This window comes from Euprymna scolopes, chromosome 1, assembly GCF_053919585.1.
Source record: "Euprymna scolopes isolate OS-2025 chromosome 1, ASM5391958v1, whole genome shotgun sequence".
NCBI lineage: Eukaryota > Metazoa > Mollusca > Cephalopoda > Sepiida > Sepiolidae > Euprymna > Euprymna scolopes.
This window is the reverse complement of record NC_136482.1, coordinates 33,653,848-33,669,744: the sequence shown is the minus strand read 5'-3', so window position 1 is coordinate 33,669,744 and position 15,897 is coordinate 33,653,848. Positions and strand designations below refer to the sequence as shown.

General features: G+C 34.3%; 1 protein-coding gene across 4 annotated transcripts in view; it reads left to right on the top strand.

The window, feature by feature from the left end:
• LOC145292535 (tubulin alpha chain-like) overlaps positions 1 to 10,492 on the top strand; it is a 114,416-nt gene extending 103,924 nt beyond the window's left edge. For 3 of the 4 annotated variants that reach the window (XM_080138822.1, XM_080138745.1, XM_080138786.1), the window contains 2 exons: positions 1,409 to 1,625; positions 8,570 to 9,924. In XM_080138822.1, coding sequence (XP_079994948.1) covers positions 1,409 to 1,625; positions 8,570 to 9,702 — 1,350 coding nt within the window. In that variant the 3' untranslated portion in view covers positions 9,703 to 9,924. Of the gene's footprint in view, positions 1 to 1,408; positions 1,626 to 8,569 lie in introns of all 4 variants that reach the window. The other variant, XM_080138739.1, reaches the window with a different exon arrangement.
• Positions 10,493 to 15,897: the final 5,405 nt, after the last annotated feature.

The window sequence follows — 15,897 nt, the reverse complement described above, 5'->3', positions numbered from 1 at the left end:
CCAGTGGTCTTTCCTGGGATGTGAGTAGCAAAATTCCTCCCTAAGTTCCCAGTATTCTCTGCACTCTTTCAGTGTAAGTCTGGTTAATGATCTTCCTCTGCATTCTTACCATCCTCCTTGATCATTCAAGACTATTTTGCAGTTTCAGGTCTCTTGAGTATATGTTGTTCAGTGTGTATGCGATTTTTCCCCCTTTATTTCTAATGCAATGTCCATGTGACTGGTTAGTGTTTCACAGTTTATGTGCGTTGGTTTTCACATTTAAGATTTCAGTTGTTTTCATTATTATTATTATTTACTCATTAGGAGTAATCACACAATCCATTATCAAAGATTGCGCTTTGAGGACAACTTGTGGTGTTTTCTGGAGTCTGAGTGACAACAAGTCTCCCCAGATTTCCAGTAGCCTCCACCTCTTTCGATAACAGTTGCAAATAAATTTGCATTATCGCAACAGCTGCTTTCCATTGATTTCTTGTTAGCAGTGGCCATTGGTTTTTACTGGAATTTGAGTGGCAATAAGCCTCCCCAACATCCCAGTTCTCTTCACACTTATACAGTCTGGTCAGTGCTCACTCCTCGGTCTTTTTTTCTTCTTTGGCTACTTGGCTATTCAATCTCACTCTTTTTTGTGGGCGAGGGCAGTGATGTGGTAATGGGAGGATGGGGGGGGGTTAGAAAACTTATAGGTATGCAGCTACATGTTTTGTCTCTGCAGCAGTTTGTCTGGTCTGCACTTGTGGTTCATGTGTGTTAGTCTCCACATTCCAGGGTTTTCCTTAATATTTCAGCTGTTTTCATTATTGTTGTTCATTATATTTTTCCAGTCATTCCTTTGATTCCAATTTCTCACATTCTTTTTTCAAAGTTTTTCGGGATTGTTCCTAGTGCTCCTACCATGATAGGTATTATTTTGATTCCATATCCCTTTCAGCTCTCTGGATAGCACTGTATATTTGCTCCGTTTCTCCTTTTCTTTAATATTCCCCCCTGTGGTTAGCTGAAACAGCAAAGCCTACGATTTGACTGGATTTTTCTTTCTTGTTAATTATTACGACATCAAGTCTCCTTGCTTGAATGGGTTTATCAATTTGTATGTTCATGTCCCATAAGATTTTATGATTCTCAATTTCAAATACTGTTGCCGACTTATGTTTGTACCACTTGTCTGTGTGTTCGAAATGCAGTTGTTTGCATAATTCCCAGTGTACTGCCCTACCCACTTGGTCGTGTCTGTTTTTGTATTCCTTTTGGGCCAGTTCATCATCATCATCATCATCATCATCATTATTATTATTATTTATTTATTTATAAAGAAATTATTCTAAGTCAATAGGCCATAACTTTTGTACGTTTTTAATGGGTTAAACTGTCTATTTATTATTAATATTCTCTTTTCTCTTTACAGAGAGAATGTATCAGCATACATGTGGGGCAGGCTGGTGTGCAGATGGGCAACTCCTGCTGGGAGTTGTACTGTCTTGAACATGGGATTGAACCTAACGGCAATAAATCCAAGGATGCCACAGATGAGGACACCTCATGCAACACATTCTTCTGTGAGACTGAAAATAATAGATATGTGCCCCGAGCAGTCTTCATCGATTTGGAACCAACTGTTATTGGTAAGTTACTCATTTCTTTATCTCTTGCTTAATTAGTTTCTGTCATGAGATGGCATAATCACGTTGATACACCAGTACTCATTAGATCATCAATGTTAAGCAACGTTGACTGTGGTCAGTACCAGATGAGTGACCATTTTGGAATACCAGGCGCTGTATGTAGGAGGATGTCGACACTTCCCTACAAGAACTGCAAAAACCTAACATCACCATTTCTGACTGGCATATACATGCGACTAGTGATCTTTTTTTTTTTTTTTACATGGAGGTCACCACTTATCAAGGCCCAGAAGCCACTCAGGGATAAGGGTTATTGCATGTACAGTAATCAATGGGATAGTATCGTAGTAATCATTAGTATTGGAGATTTGATAAAGTGTCTTACTTAAGGGGGGGCGGTTCATCAGGAATTTGTTTATGTTGGACTTGAAGACATCAAAGTTGTAGTCTGGTGGGAAACAGGCAAACGGAAGAGAGTTTCAGTCATGCACTTCTAAGAAAGAAGCTTTGCTCATGGAATCTACACTTTGATTTAGGCACAGATAAAGAGTAGAGAAAATTAATGACAGTGGTTTCAGCTAGACAGGTGTTTATTGTGAAAGATTGGTGAGGGGGGACCCGATATTGGAGCTCAGATGAGCACTTGCCATGGAAATAACGATAAAACAAAGACAGGCTCGCAATGTCTCCTCTACGGGAGAGAGGTTGCAGGGAAGAGAAAAGGGCATCCCCCACTAAACCACGAAGTCTATTTTATACTCTGTCAAGGTAGGATAGGCTGTTTTTAGCAGCTTCTGCCCAGATGTGGCAGCAGTACTCCATCTTTGGACATACTTGGCTTTTATACAGATAGAGAATTGCATCAGTAGTGAGATATTTTCTGGAATGATAGAAGGCTCCCACCATTTTCCCAGCGACCTTGGCAACAGACTTGATGTACATTTCAGATCAGGAGTAAAGGTCAAACCCAGAAGCTTGTCAAAACATGGAGCCTCCCCAAGACGAGAGTCATCCATTTCAATTGATGCCAGATGGGGATCAGAGCGTTGATGATGTAAAAATAGGAGCTTGGTTTTAGATGCATTAAAAGTAACCAGCCACCTCTTCCCCCATTGTACCATGCGCTCAAGATCAGAGGAGAGAGAATCAGAGAGAACTTTGTCATTTACAGCCTTTGATGTGTTGCCATAGATGGCCGTGTCATCAGCATCAATGTCAACGAATGATTGTGAAGTTAATATTCTCTTGACAGTTGCTCCTTCAGAGAAAGCCATTTCAACCTGCCTAGGGTAAATGTCGCTAGTATATATCTGGTGGAATAGACCACCTATACTGATCACACACACACACACACATAGTAAGATTGAAATGTGTCGTGGACATTTATATGTAGCATTTCTGCAAAGCACATTTCAAGATTATTGTATTCTAGTTTTTTTGTTTTTTTTTATAAAGGAGTCACCACATACCAAGGCCCGGAGGCCATTCGAGGATAAGAGTTAATGAGTGTACAGTGGCCAAAGTAGTCATCGTTAGTAGTGGCAATTTGGTAAATTGGATTACTTAAGAGAATGGCTCATCAAGAATTTGTTCATGTTGGACTTGAAGACAACCATGTTGTAGATAGTTGGAAAGCAGTAAAACGGAACAGAGTTCCACAAGCGTGCAGTTCTAAGAAAAAAGCTTTGTTCATGGAATCTACGTTTAGGTTTAGGCACAGATAAAGAGTCATGAAAGTCAGGACAAGGGGATCATAGATTGAGGCTCAGACGAGCACTTGCCATGAAAATAACGATAAAGCAGAGATAGGCTCGCAACGTCTCTTCTGTGGAAAAGAGGTTGCAGGGAAGAGAAAATGGCATCCCCCACTAGGCTACGGAGTCTATTTTGAACTCTATCAAGGCAGGATAAGTCTTTTCAAGCAGCTCCTGTCCAGATGTGGCAACAGTACTCCATCCTTGGACTTCACTGGTTCTCATATCTCAAGTCTCCAACATCATAGATGTGTTTCATCACACTAATCACTTATGTTAATTTTTTCATGGAATTCGCTACAGAAAAGGCGTGAAGCTATTTGATATAAGGAGCTAAGAACAATAAACTATGATTATCACAAAGACAAGAGGATAACAGCCAGCAAGAAGAGTGTTCCACAAACCTGTAGTTCATGAAAAGAAACTACTGGAATAGGAAGCTGTATTATGAGTAGGGCTAGAACAACAGCATATTCTTTTCATTGTTTTGACTCGCGATTGTGTATTCGTTGATATCTTATATGCTTTTATATAGAGCGATGTGGTTCTTAACTGTGTTGGATATATACTCGAGAGTCAAAACAATGAAAAGAAGATTCTATTGTCATAATTATAAAACAGTGATTAGATAAAAATAAACGTATCAAACGAGGTAGAACAAAGGAAACAGGGAATAGATCAGAAAATTCTGAGGAACACATGCCATAATAGCATTTATAGAAAAGATTGAGACTAGCAACATTACGTCTGTGAGCGAGAGGTTGTAGAAAAGAGAGTGGGGTCAATCAAATTACAAATACTTTTCTACAATTTATCAAGAACCTTCAAATGAGACAGATTAACCAGCCCAAATATGATAACAATACTTCAATACATGGATTGATAGTAGATTTATACAGACAGAGGTGTGAGAAAGTATTTCGAATGGTAAAGAGAATCGACTTTACGAGACACAGAAATAGCAATGGATTTAATATATGAACTCCAAGAAAGATTTGCTGAGAAAAAAAAATCAAGAAGTTTCAGAATCGATTTCTCCTCAAAAACAGATACATCCACGAAAATCTCAGGAAAAAAGGGGCACGTCTACGATTGAAAGACACGAGGTATTTATTAACAGGATAAAGTGAAACAAGTCATTTTGAATCCCAATCCACAATTGAAGTCAACCTTTAGATTAGCTATACTTTTTGTTAACTAATCCGAGGGAGATAGATGAGAACCAATATCATGCTAATAGTTTTCACGTTGATTGTGTTAATTTTTCTAACCCTTGCTTAGGTCTTGAAAGAATACTATGCGCTAATTCTCCATACAAAAGTTGCCTTCCACCCTAGTTGAAAGCTAATGGTGACTCGCAGCGTCTCACCTTGCTTTCTTAAGAAGGTAAGAAATTGCAATCCACCATAAGCTATAGATGTTATGTCTTCAAACACCTCTCTCTCTCTCTCTCTCTCTCTCTCTCTATATATATATATATATATATATATATATATATATATATATATATATATATATATATGTGTGTGTGTGTGTGTGTGTGTGTGTGTGTGTGTGTGTGTGTGTGTGTGTTATAGTCAATATTGTTTGCTCTTACCAGTTAATCGGCCTTGTTATGCTTCAGCTGTTGTCCGCGTGGTTCAGAAATTGTAATTTTGTTTGAAAACTAAAGTATTTCCACTTTTTTTTTAAATCTTTTGTTCGAAATCCGAATTGTTCCAGTTCATGAACCGAAGTATGAATGTATTTCATTAAATATTACTGATGACTTGTGTCTGCATATTCCTTCCTCTATCCTTTCTATATGCCTGAGTAATTTTTATGCCTCAGGTTTGAATAATGACGTCATCCAGCATTGATACAATGATTTCTTAGAATTCAAAGCGTGGTATCACATTATTGTTTATCAAGAGCAAACTGTGTGTGTTAGTAAAGAGACAAAAGGAAAACAAATTAAACACTTAAAAAAATCACTATATATGAGAGTTCTACCCGATTTGTTCCAACAAATGAAACCGGTAAAGATTTAATTTTTTATCACTTTTTCCGGTGTTTAATTTGTTTTTTCCTTTATCTTTTTTCACACATCTTTTCTTAACAGCATTTCATTTTATTATATATATATAATTATATAATCATGCATTCCATCTGACGAATCCTATAGTGGATGAAACGCCGAATATTCAGTGTAGCTTAATCGCCATATATATTTTATAAATTACTATATATATATATATAGATAATATAAAGCTGAATGTGTGTGTGTGTGTGTGTGTGTGTGTGTGTGTGTGTGTGGTCACGAATAGGCTCCTATATGGTTGACTATTTTAAAAAACTTATTATATATAATGATAGAAGATGTATCGAGACACAGGAATAGGTATGTTTGATCTGGCAGAACGGTGGTTCATTAAAATTGTGGGGTCTGCGTACGCGCCTGGTCCACAAAGTATGGAAATAAAAAATTTAAAATTAAAAAAAAAAACGTTTACAAGTGTTTATTATATAGATGTACATAATAATACTTTGATAAGTATGTTTTAACTTAAATAGGAATGGTATAATAAAATTGTGGGGTCGGCGTTCGTACCTAGCCTCCATAGAATGGAAATAGACACAAACTTTAATAAGGACTTTTCATATCTATCTGCGTAAATATACTTTGATAATTATGTTTCAGTTTGAAGAAATATGGTATAATAAAATTATGGGGTGTTTGTTCGCGCCTGACCCCATAGAATGGAAATATGTCACAAAGTTTAACAAGGTTTTTTTATATAGATCCACAGAATATTGTGATAAATGTTTCAGTGTGAACATGTATGGTATAATAAATTATGGGGTTTATCTATTTTATTTTTACTTTCATCATATTTTGTTTTGGTTTTGATCCCCCCCCCCAAGTTCAAAGCTATCTCTTTACAACCCTTCCTTTTCATAACCTATCATACTTTCATAAATCAGAGTCCATTTTCTGTAGGCTGTTTTTGAACCCAGTCAATGACGGGTACTTTTGCTGGTATGTATATCCCATTAGGAGAATTTCCGTTCAAAAATGGGTAAAATTATTCCCCAAATACAACAATTTGCATCCATTTACGAAAATTAATATGTAAGGATACTAAACATTTACGAAAATGAACATGTAAGGATACTAAACCATTTGTCTGAAGTTTTCATTCTAATTTTGATCAAAATCAATTAGAGTAATTAGACGACCACGTATTTTTTGTAGGTTCCCGGAAAACTCGTCTCCGGAAAACCCGTACCTGGAAAACTCGTACCCGGAAAACTCGTACCCGGAAAAATCCCCCCCTTTTTGCTAGGTAGGAAAACTGGTCCCTTATTGAATAAATATCGATTGAAAACACATTTTATTACCGTTCTTGAAGGAGATATTGTTTTTAAAAGAGACTATGCATCCCCATAATATTTTAAAAAATTATTTTTAACTCTTGCTTAAAAAAAAAACTTGATCCCTGAGTCAAGATACGAAAAACGAAACCAAATAATTATTAAAAAATACTCTAGTTTTAACACTTTTTGTGTCATTACAAAACAAAAATAAAGAAAGAAAACACGTGTATTCAAAGAAAGCGATTATTTTATTTAGAAGAATTAATTCAGTTTAAATAATTCTTGTGTTATTAAAAAATAACAAAAAAGAAAACACGATCTTATGTAATTTTGGTACCGCACTGAAATAATAACGTTATTATTTCGAAAGCCATTCTTAACATGGGGAGAGGAGGGTATCGTTTAAAAGTAATTTCGGGGGCACTTGTGCAGTATTTAAAAATATACAAATTTATTTTCTTTTGGAGGTAGGAGAGGCTCGTTTTAAAACTATATCTACCTCAGTATTTTCTTTAATTTTCGAACATTTTTTGTTAAAAATTATTTACTAAGTAATGTCGAGTGCGATGTTACTTGTTATTTCTTTTTAATTAAATAAATTCTTTAAAATAAGTGTAAACACCAAAAACTTACAAAGCTAGGTAGAAAACGAAAACTTAGACAAATCAATTTAATTTTTTTTAAACAATAAACATGTAAAAATATTTTTAAAAATATTATGGGGTGTGCATTATTACCTAAAAATATACATTTTTTTTGTTTTCTTTTGGAGTGAGGAGCTCTCCTTTTAAACCATATCTACCTTAATATTTTCTTTAATTTTCTGTTTTTGAGCAATTATCCTACTAAGACGTGATCCTATTATGTCGGACATTTTTTGTTCATAAATAACACTCGACATTACATTTTTTATTAACTAAATAAACTCTTTAAAATAAGTTGAAAGACCAAAAACTTTCAAAGCTCGGTAGAAAACGAAAACTTCGAAAAATTACTTTAATTTTTTTAAAACAACAGTAAACAAGTAAAAATGTTTTTTAAAATATTATGGGATGTGTATTCTCTTTTAAATACAATATCTTCTTCAAGAACGGTCATAAAATGTGTTTTCAATCGATATTTATTCAATAAGGTACCAGTTTTCCTACCTAAAAAAAGGGGACGAGTTTTCCGGGGTCGAGTTTTCCGAAGACGAGTTTTCCGGGGATGAGTTTTCCTAAATTCATATATATATATATATATATATATATATATATATATATATATATATATATATATATATGGGTGCGTGTGTGTGTGTGTGCGTGTGAACGAAAATCGGCATATATATATATATATATATATATATATATATATATATTTAGTAATTTATAAGATATATATGGCGATTAAGCTCTATTCTAGGATTCTTCAGGCTGAAGAATCCTAGAGTGAATGAAACGCGGAATATTCAGTGTAGCTTAATAGCCATATATATTTTATAAATAACTAACTAGCTCTACCTACGTATTGAGCACTTTTGAAGTAAATACTTAAAGTTTACGCATGAATTTATACTTTGGTATATTAATTTTATGTGAGTAAATGAAGTAGTTATATATATATATATATATATATATATATATATATATATATAAATATATCTATATATATAAATATATATATATATATATATATATATATATATATATATATATATATATATATTAGCTAATTCATCAACCTTAATATACTAAACACTAGTTTACGTGCATAGTCATATTAACACTTCAGTATATTAATAATAACATTCAAAATATATATTCATTTTTTTCTTTCTTTCTTACATTTCAGATGAAATCCGTTTAGGAGAATATCGTCAATTATTCCATCCAGAACAGTTAATCACTGGCAAAGAAGATGCTGCCAACAACTATGCTAGAGGTCACTATACCATCGGCAAAGAAATTGTCGATGTGGTTTTGGACAGAGTTCGGAAGTTGACTGACCAGTGCAATGGCTTACAAGGTTTCCTGATATTCCACAGTTTTGGTGGCGGCACCGGTAGCGGTTTCACCTCTTTACTGATGGAACGGCTGAGCGTCGATTATGGAAAAAAATCAAAGCTAGAGTTTTCTATCTACCCGGCCCCGCAGGTAGCAACGGCCGTGGTTGAACCGTATAACTCTATCCTAACAACCCACACCACTCTTGAACACTCGGACTGCTCTTTTATGGTTGACAACGAAGCCATCTACGACATATGTAGACGCAACCTGGATATCGAGCGACCGACTTACCAGAATCTAAACAGGCTGATTGCCCAAGTTGTAAGCTCCATTACCGCCTCTCTACGGTTCGATGGAGCCCTGAATGTGGATCTGACAGAGTTCCAGACCAACCTTGTCCCTTACCCGAGGATCCATTTCCCGTTGGTAACTTATGCTCCGATTCTCTCGGCCGACAAGGCTAACCACGAACAGATGACTGTTGCAGAGATTACCAACGCTTGCTTTGAGCCATCCAACCAAATGGTCAAGTGCGATCCCCGACATGGAAAATATATGGCTTGCTGTATGCTATACCGTGGAGATGTGGTCCCCAAGGATGTCAACGCAGCTATTGCCACTATTAAGACGAAGCGATCCATCCAGTTTGTCGATTGGTGCCCGACTGGTTATAAAGTGGGGATTAATTACCAGCCCCCCACTATGGTCCCTGGAGCAGATATGGCTCCAGTCCAGCGAGCCGTATGCATGTTGAGCAACACCACGGCCATTGCAGAAGCGTGGGCACGTTTGGATTATAAATTCGATCTGATGTATGCGAAGCGAGCATTTGTTCATTGGTACGTCGGAGAAGGAATGGAAGAAGGGGAATTTTCCGAAGCAAGGGAAGATCTGGCATCGCTCGAGAAGGACTACGAAGAGGTTGGATTCGATACCGTTGACATTTACCCAGAGGAGGAAGAATGTGAAGAATATTAATTAGTTAGAAAGACAACATAAAGATCTATGGAAAGAAGAGAAGCAAAGGATGAAGTCGCCCCTCATTTTGCGACATTTCAGTTTACGACACTTCAATTTACGACAATGCAGTTCACAGTGATTTAGAATACAGACGAGCTTAGAAATTAACTTTTAAATAAAGACCAGGGAACATACACACCACTGCGCACACACACGCACACACACACACACACACACACACATATACATATATATATATATATATATATATATATATATATATATATATATATATATATATATATATATATAACATTGTAAGGAGCCTATGCGAATCGACCTACGTTTCCTCTTTGCACGTTTCGACGGGGCTCCCAAATAAATCTCGTAATCATAAAACAATTTTTTTTTAAATTTCATTTTCTAATTTAGAGTTAGAGATTAATTTTAGAGCTCCGTCAAGGCGTGAAAATGGGAAACATATGTCGATTCGCATAGGTCTCCTCATTATATTTACATAATTCTATACACAAAAGTTCTACTCACGAATTGAGAGGATTTGAAAAATATTGTTTTTTTTTACTTCATGTTATCAATACATTTGAACTTATACATAGAGAAATAAATATATATACACTCGTATGTACACATATATTCTATTCGTATATATATATATATATATATATATATATATATATATATATATATATATATATATATATATATATATATATATATATACGTGCATTTATTGAAATTAAAATATGGTATAAAATGGTTATGTTAATAAAGGACATTAATTGCTGTGTCATGTTATTTTGTTCTATTACGCACGTTTTATGCTTTGTGTAATTTTCGAGAAAGACTAAAAGAGATTTTTCTGATTTTCTAATCGGATTTTTTTTTTACATTGTTAATGTTTTCTTATAGATCCTTTTATTGAATGATTATAGTTGTTGAATATCTTTTAACAAACACACACACACACGCACATATATACATATGTGTGTATATATATGTATGTATAAATATGTGTGTGTATATATGTGCATATATATGCATATATATATGCTATAAGTTTTTTTTGTTATTCATATATATATATATATATATATATATATATATATATATATATATATATATATATATACTTTAATCTTGTCGCCTTAGCTTTGATAATCTGTGCTTAACAGAAACATGAATTAATTTGCGTGGAGTGTTTTCATGTTTATATAAACTGCATTTATGAAGCTCTATTTAATATTGAGCACTTTTGAAAATATAAGTTTATTTTACAAATATTTGAACTTGCTTAATTATCTTTATATATATATATATATATATATATATATATATATATATGTATATATACACACACACACATATGCATATATGCATATATATACAAGTGTGTGTGCGTGTGTATTGAAAATTTTGGTAGCAATTTAATGTTAAAATGAAAACTCAAGTTGTTTCAGTCCGATTTGAACCAAAATATATTTAGCGATCACCTTTTGAAATTAGTTGGTTTATTTTTATTTTTATCTTATTTTCCGTCCAAGGGTAAAAACAAATTCCGTTTGTTTGTGCTTTTCGTATTTAATTTGCTTTTCTGATTGATCCTAAAGATGAATAATGTTTGTCGAAAGCTCGATAAATAAAGAAATTACAGACAACAATATCATTTTTGTAGAGTGTTATTGATCTTAAAGTATAAATTTCGGAAACCATGATTAAATATATGCATAATGTCCAGTTTATTTTATGAAATGAGTTTGAATGAACAAATTGTGCCTAACTAACCCATATACAGTGGGGAAAATAAGTGTTGGACACATCCCATTATTCTTTATTTAACACATCTTTTATGCAGCGAACGATGCGAAAATTTAACAAGAAATAGTTACTAATTTAACAATAACAAATAACTTTAGAAATTGGAACCTTTTATGCATAACAAAAATTATATAATAAAAACGAGAATAGCCGGAAAAAAAGTATTGGACACACTAACACAATTTCATCTAATATTTAGTTGAAAACCCCTTATTGGCTATTACAGCTTCGAGACGTTTCCTATACAACGAAACTAATTTGTGACAAAGTTCAGGCGATGTTTTGGCCCACACTTTCTTCAAATCCTGAATATTACGTGGATCTCGCTGGTGGACCATAATTTTGAGCTCTCTCCATAGATTTTCTATAGGATTTAAGTCTGGACACTGACTGGGCCACTTAAGAACATCTATTTTGTTCTGTACGAACCAATCGGGGGTTATTTTAGCAATATTTTTGGGATGATTATCTTGTTGTAAGATCCATCCCTGTCGCATACCTAACGCATTGGAAGCAGGCAAGAGATTATTTTCAAGAATTTCCCGATATTTGGTTGCATTCATCTTTCCATCTATAATATGAAGTGGCCCAATACCATTTGAAGAGAAACATCCCCAGAGCATGGCATTTCCACCACCAAACTTTACAGTGGGGAGGGTGTTTTTGGGATCGTGCGCTGTGCCATCTCGTCTCCATACTCGACGTACAGAGTTAATGCCGAAAAGTTCCACTTTCGTCTCATCGGACCAGATCACATTCTTCCAGTAATCATCTGTTTTTAATAAGTGGTCTCTTGAAAACTCCAGACGAGCATTAACTTTCGAGGTGTACGCGATTTAAGACCGTTGCGTCGGAGTATATTACTAATCGTTGGTTTCGTTACTACTATCCCTGCTTCTTCCTAATCTTTCTGATGTTCGCCTCGTGTGGTTCTCGGTTGCTGCTGAACTTTTCGTACAATCTTTCTCACTGCTCGATCCGCCATCTTGCGAGGAGCTCCGGTGCGTGGACGGTTCACGGTTGTGTCATGCACCTTCCATTTCCTAATAAGGTTTCCTATGGTGCTTACAGGGATTTTGAATTGAGCAGATATACGCCAATAACCAATTCCATTCTTGTGCTCGGCAATAATCTTATCACAGACCACTTGAGAGAGTTCTTTACGTTTACTCATCCTGAGAACCTTCACGCATGATGGCTTACTGGTGACTAACGCGTTCCAATACTTTCCAACGACGTAGAGTATGGTCTACAACAATCGAGAAACTTCTAAAACGTATAATAGTGTCGGCAAATTAAAATGCAAATAACAATTTCCAGCATTATTTATAAAAAATAATAATAAAATATAATTTAAAACAATGTGTCCAATACTTTTTTCTGGCTATTCTCTTTTTTATTATATTATTGTTGTTATGCATTGAAAGGTTCCAATTTCTAAAGTTATTTGTTATTGTTAAATTAGTAACTATTTCTTGTTAAATTTTCGCGTCATTCGCTGCATAAGAAATGTGTTAAATAAAGAATAATGGGATGTGTCCAACACTTATTTTCCCCACTGTATATCTACTATTATGTAAAAGGTTTGTGTGTGTGTGTGTGTGTGTGTGTGTGTGAGAGAGAGAGAGAGAGAGAGTTCTTTATGGACTCGAAAACGTCTGAAACGATTGTTTTGAAATTTCATACGAAGGTATTTGATATGTCTAGGAGTGTTGTTACATAGGTTTTGTATCGATAAGTATCGATAAGCGAAAAAAAATCCGATTAAAAAAGGAAGTCCGATTTTGACCAAAGTTAACACTTTCATACAACCTAACATTACAAGTGCATTTAAGAATTTTTATAACCGCACAAGCAGAAAGGACAAACCTATAAAGTCAACTGTAGAGGGTTTTTTTATGATACAGGGGCACGTTCGAAACGAACGTTTCTTTTAGAGCACAACTGAACCATGGTATTTGACTTTAATTCAAGTGATTATGCAAAATAATTTCATAAAACCAACAGTCGGTTCTTTGATATGACAGGGATGCGTTTGAAATGAATGTTTCTGTTTAGATCAGCATTGAACCATTATACTTGACTTTTGAAGTTTAAACTTGAATGAAGTTATTATTTACAGATAATTTTATAAAATCAACAGTAGATTCTCTACAGTGCAATTTAAACTACAATGTATTGTGGACTAAGCCACTGTGGGGAGGCATGTGAAGCTTCCTTCCCGGTACACCGTGGGGGGGGGGGTTGTCCCTAACTACAAGAGGCAATCAATCAATTTGATTAAAAATGGCCGATTTCACCGATTTTTTTACAAAGGGGTCATCACATATCAAGGCCCAGAGGTCATTCGAGGATAAGGTTTAATGTGCGTATGGTAGTCATTGTAATAATAGCATAGTCATCGTTTGTGGAAATTTATTATAATTAGTTTATTTAAAAAGACTGTTTAATAAGAACTTGTTTAAGTTGGACTTGAAAATGACAATATTGTAGTCAGCTGGGCAGCAGACTAGCAGAAAAAAGTTCTGCAGGTGGGCAGTTCTAGAATGAAAGCTTTGTTCATGGAATCCGCGTTTAGGTTTAGGCACCGATAGAGAATGGGGAAAATTTTTGATAGTGATTTTGGCTAGACGAGTATTTTTTTTTGTGAAAGATTGGCAAGGGGGGGGGCATAGATTGGAGCTCAGGAGAGCACTTGCCATGAAAATGATAGAGTAGGGAAAGAGGTTGCAGAAAATGTTACATTGTGGGAATATAATGACTATATATATATATATATATATATATATATATATATATATAAGGCACTGTATATAAAGTGCCTTGGGAATATAATGAGTTGTGCATATAGTAAAGTTTCTTGGTGTCGTCTAGTGTTCACAAATCCTTGTTGATGTGTGTGTTACATGGATTACAGGACATTTACAATACAGATAACACAAAGGGGACGGGACACGGTTTTGGGTGGTTATGCATCTTGCCAATAAAGAAATCATACCTTTGTTCATCCGGATCTTGGTTGATGAATCTGACAAAAGCTGAAATGAACATCTCTTCCAAAGAAACTACCAGGAGTCTTCCATTATATTTTAGACAGCTTTTATTTCACTATGTTTCCATGTTGGAAGATTGCACGCTTGTCTTAGACTCTGCTTCACCTCTGTACGGGGCCATTACAGCCCTGTCTCCAACATTCTCTTCGTCTGTCTAGTCTTCTCTCTAGTTCTATTTCCTCTTCACTCCTAACTCTCTTGTATATATTCCTTTGTAATTGCATCACTCGACCACAAGAAGACACAGCACGTGACCTTCGGTTATGTTTTCTGGCCATATTTATTGTTTTTTTATTCCTAGGTTTGAAAACTCACTCTGCTTATGTTCACTACATTCTTTCCTTGCTATTGCTTCTAAGTTAATCAAAGTATTTGACTAAACATTTTTTGTTTCAATAACATTATCTCTGCATAGCTTTTTCTACATAAAAATAATAATGTTCATTATCTAATATTTTATTTTTTTAATAATAGTAATAATAATAATAATAATAATAATAATAATAATAATAATAGTCGATGCTCTAAATCGATTACCAACAAGGCCACTTGATGTTGAAAAAAAAGGGCATCAACTACTAGATTACGATGTCAGATTTGAACCCTGTCAATACAGGATAGGGTGCTCCGAGCAGCTTCTGTCCAGATGTGGCAACGGTACTCCATCCTATGAAAATAAAAGTGTGGGAAAGTGGAACATTTGTTGATTCTCATTCAATCATGGACAATGTCGGGTATTTTTGCTAGTATATATATATATATATATATATATATATATATATATATATATATATATATATATATATATATATAATTTCACTGGGATTTTGACACTCCTGTTTCCGTATGTAATACTATTAAATAAAACAATGAGATTCGTGTATGATTCGATCACCACACATTTACAAATTTGCATTTCACTGTGTGACTTTGTTAGTTTATTCTCAACCCCGTGGATTAAATTAACCGTTTATTTAATGGCATTACCTATGCAAACATGAGTGTTAACAACAATGATAATAATACTAAAACAGTATGATATACTGTCAGAAATAAATTTTAACATTGACATATTCGTATGTATATATATTGCATACGCTAAATATACTTAGAATAATATAGCATATTCATGTTTATATTTCGAAAAATATATATAATGATATTCTTATTTATATGTCAAAATATATAACAGACTTTGTATTATATCTCGAAATATACAGCATCTACTAATTGATATTTCGAAATATATCCAACAGTCTTATTTATATTTCGAATTATATATTTCAAATATTATTTCGAATTATATATTTCAAATATTATTTCT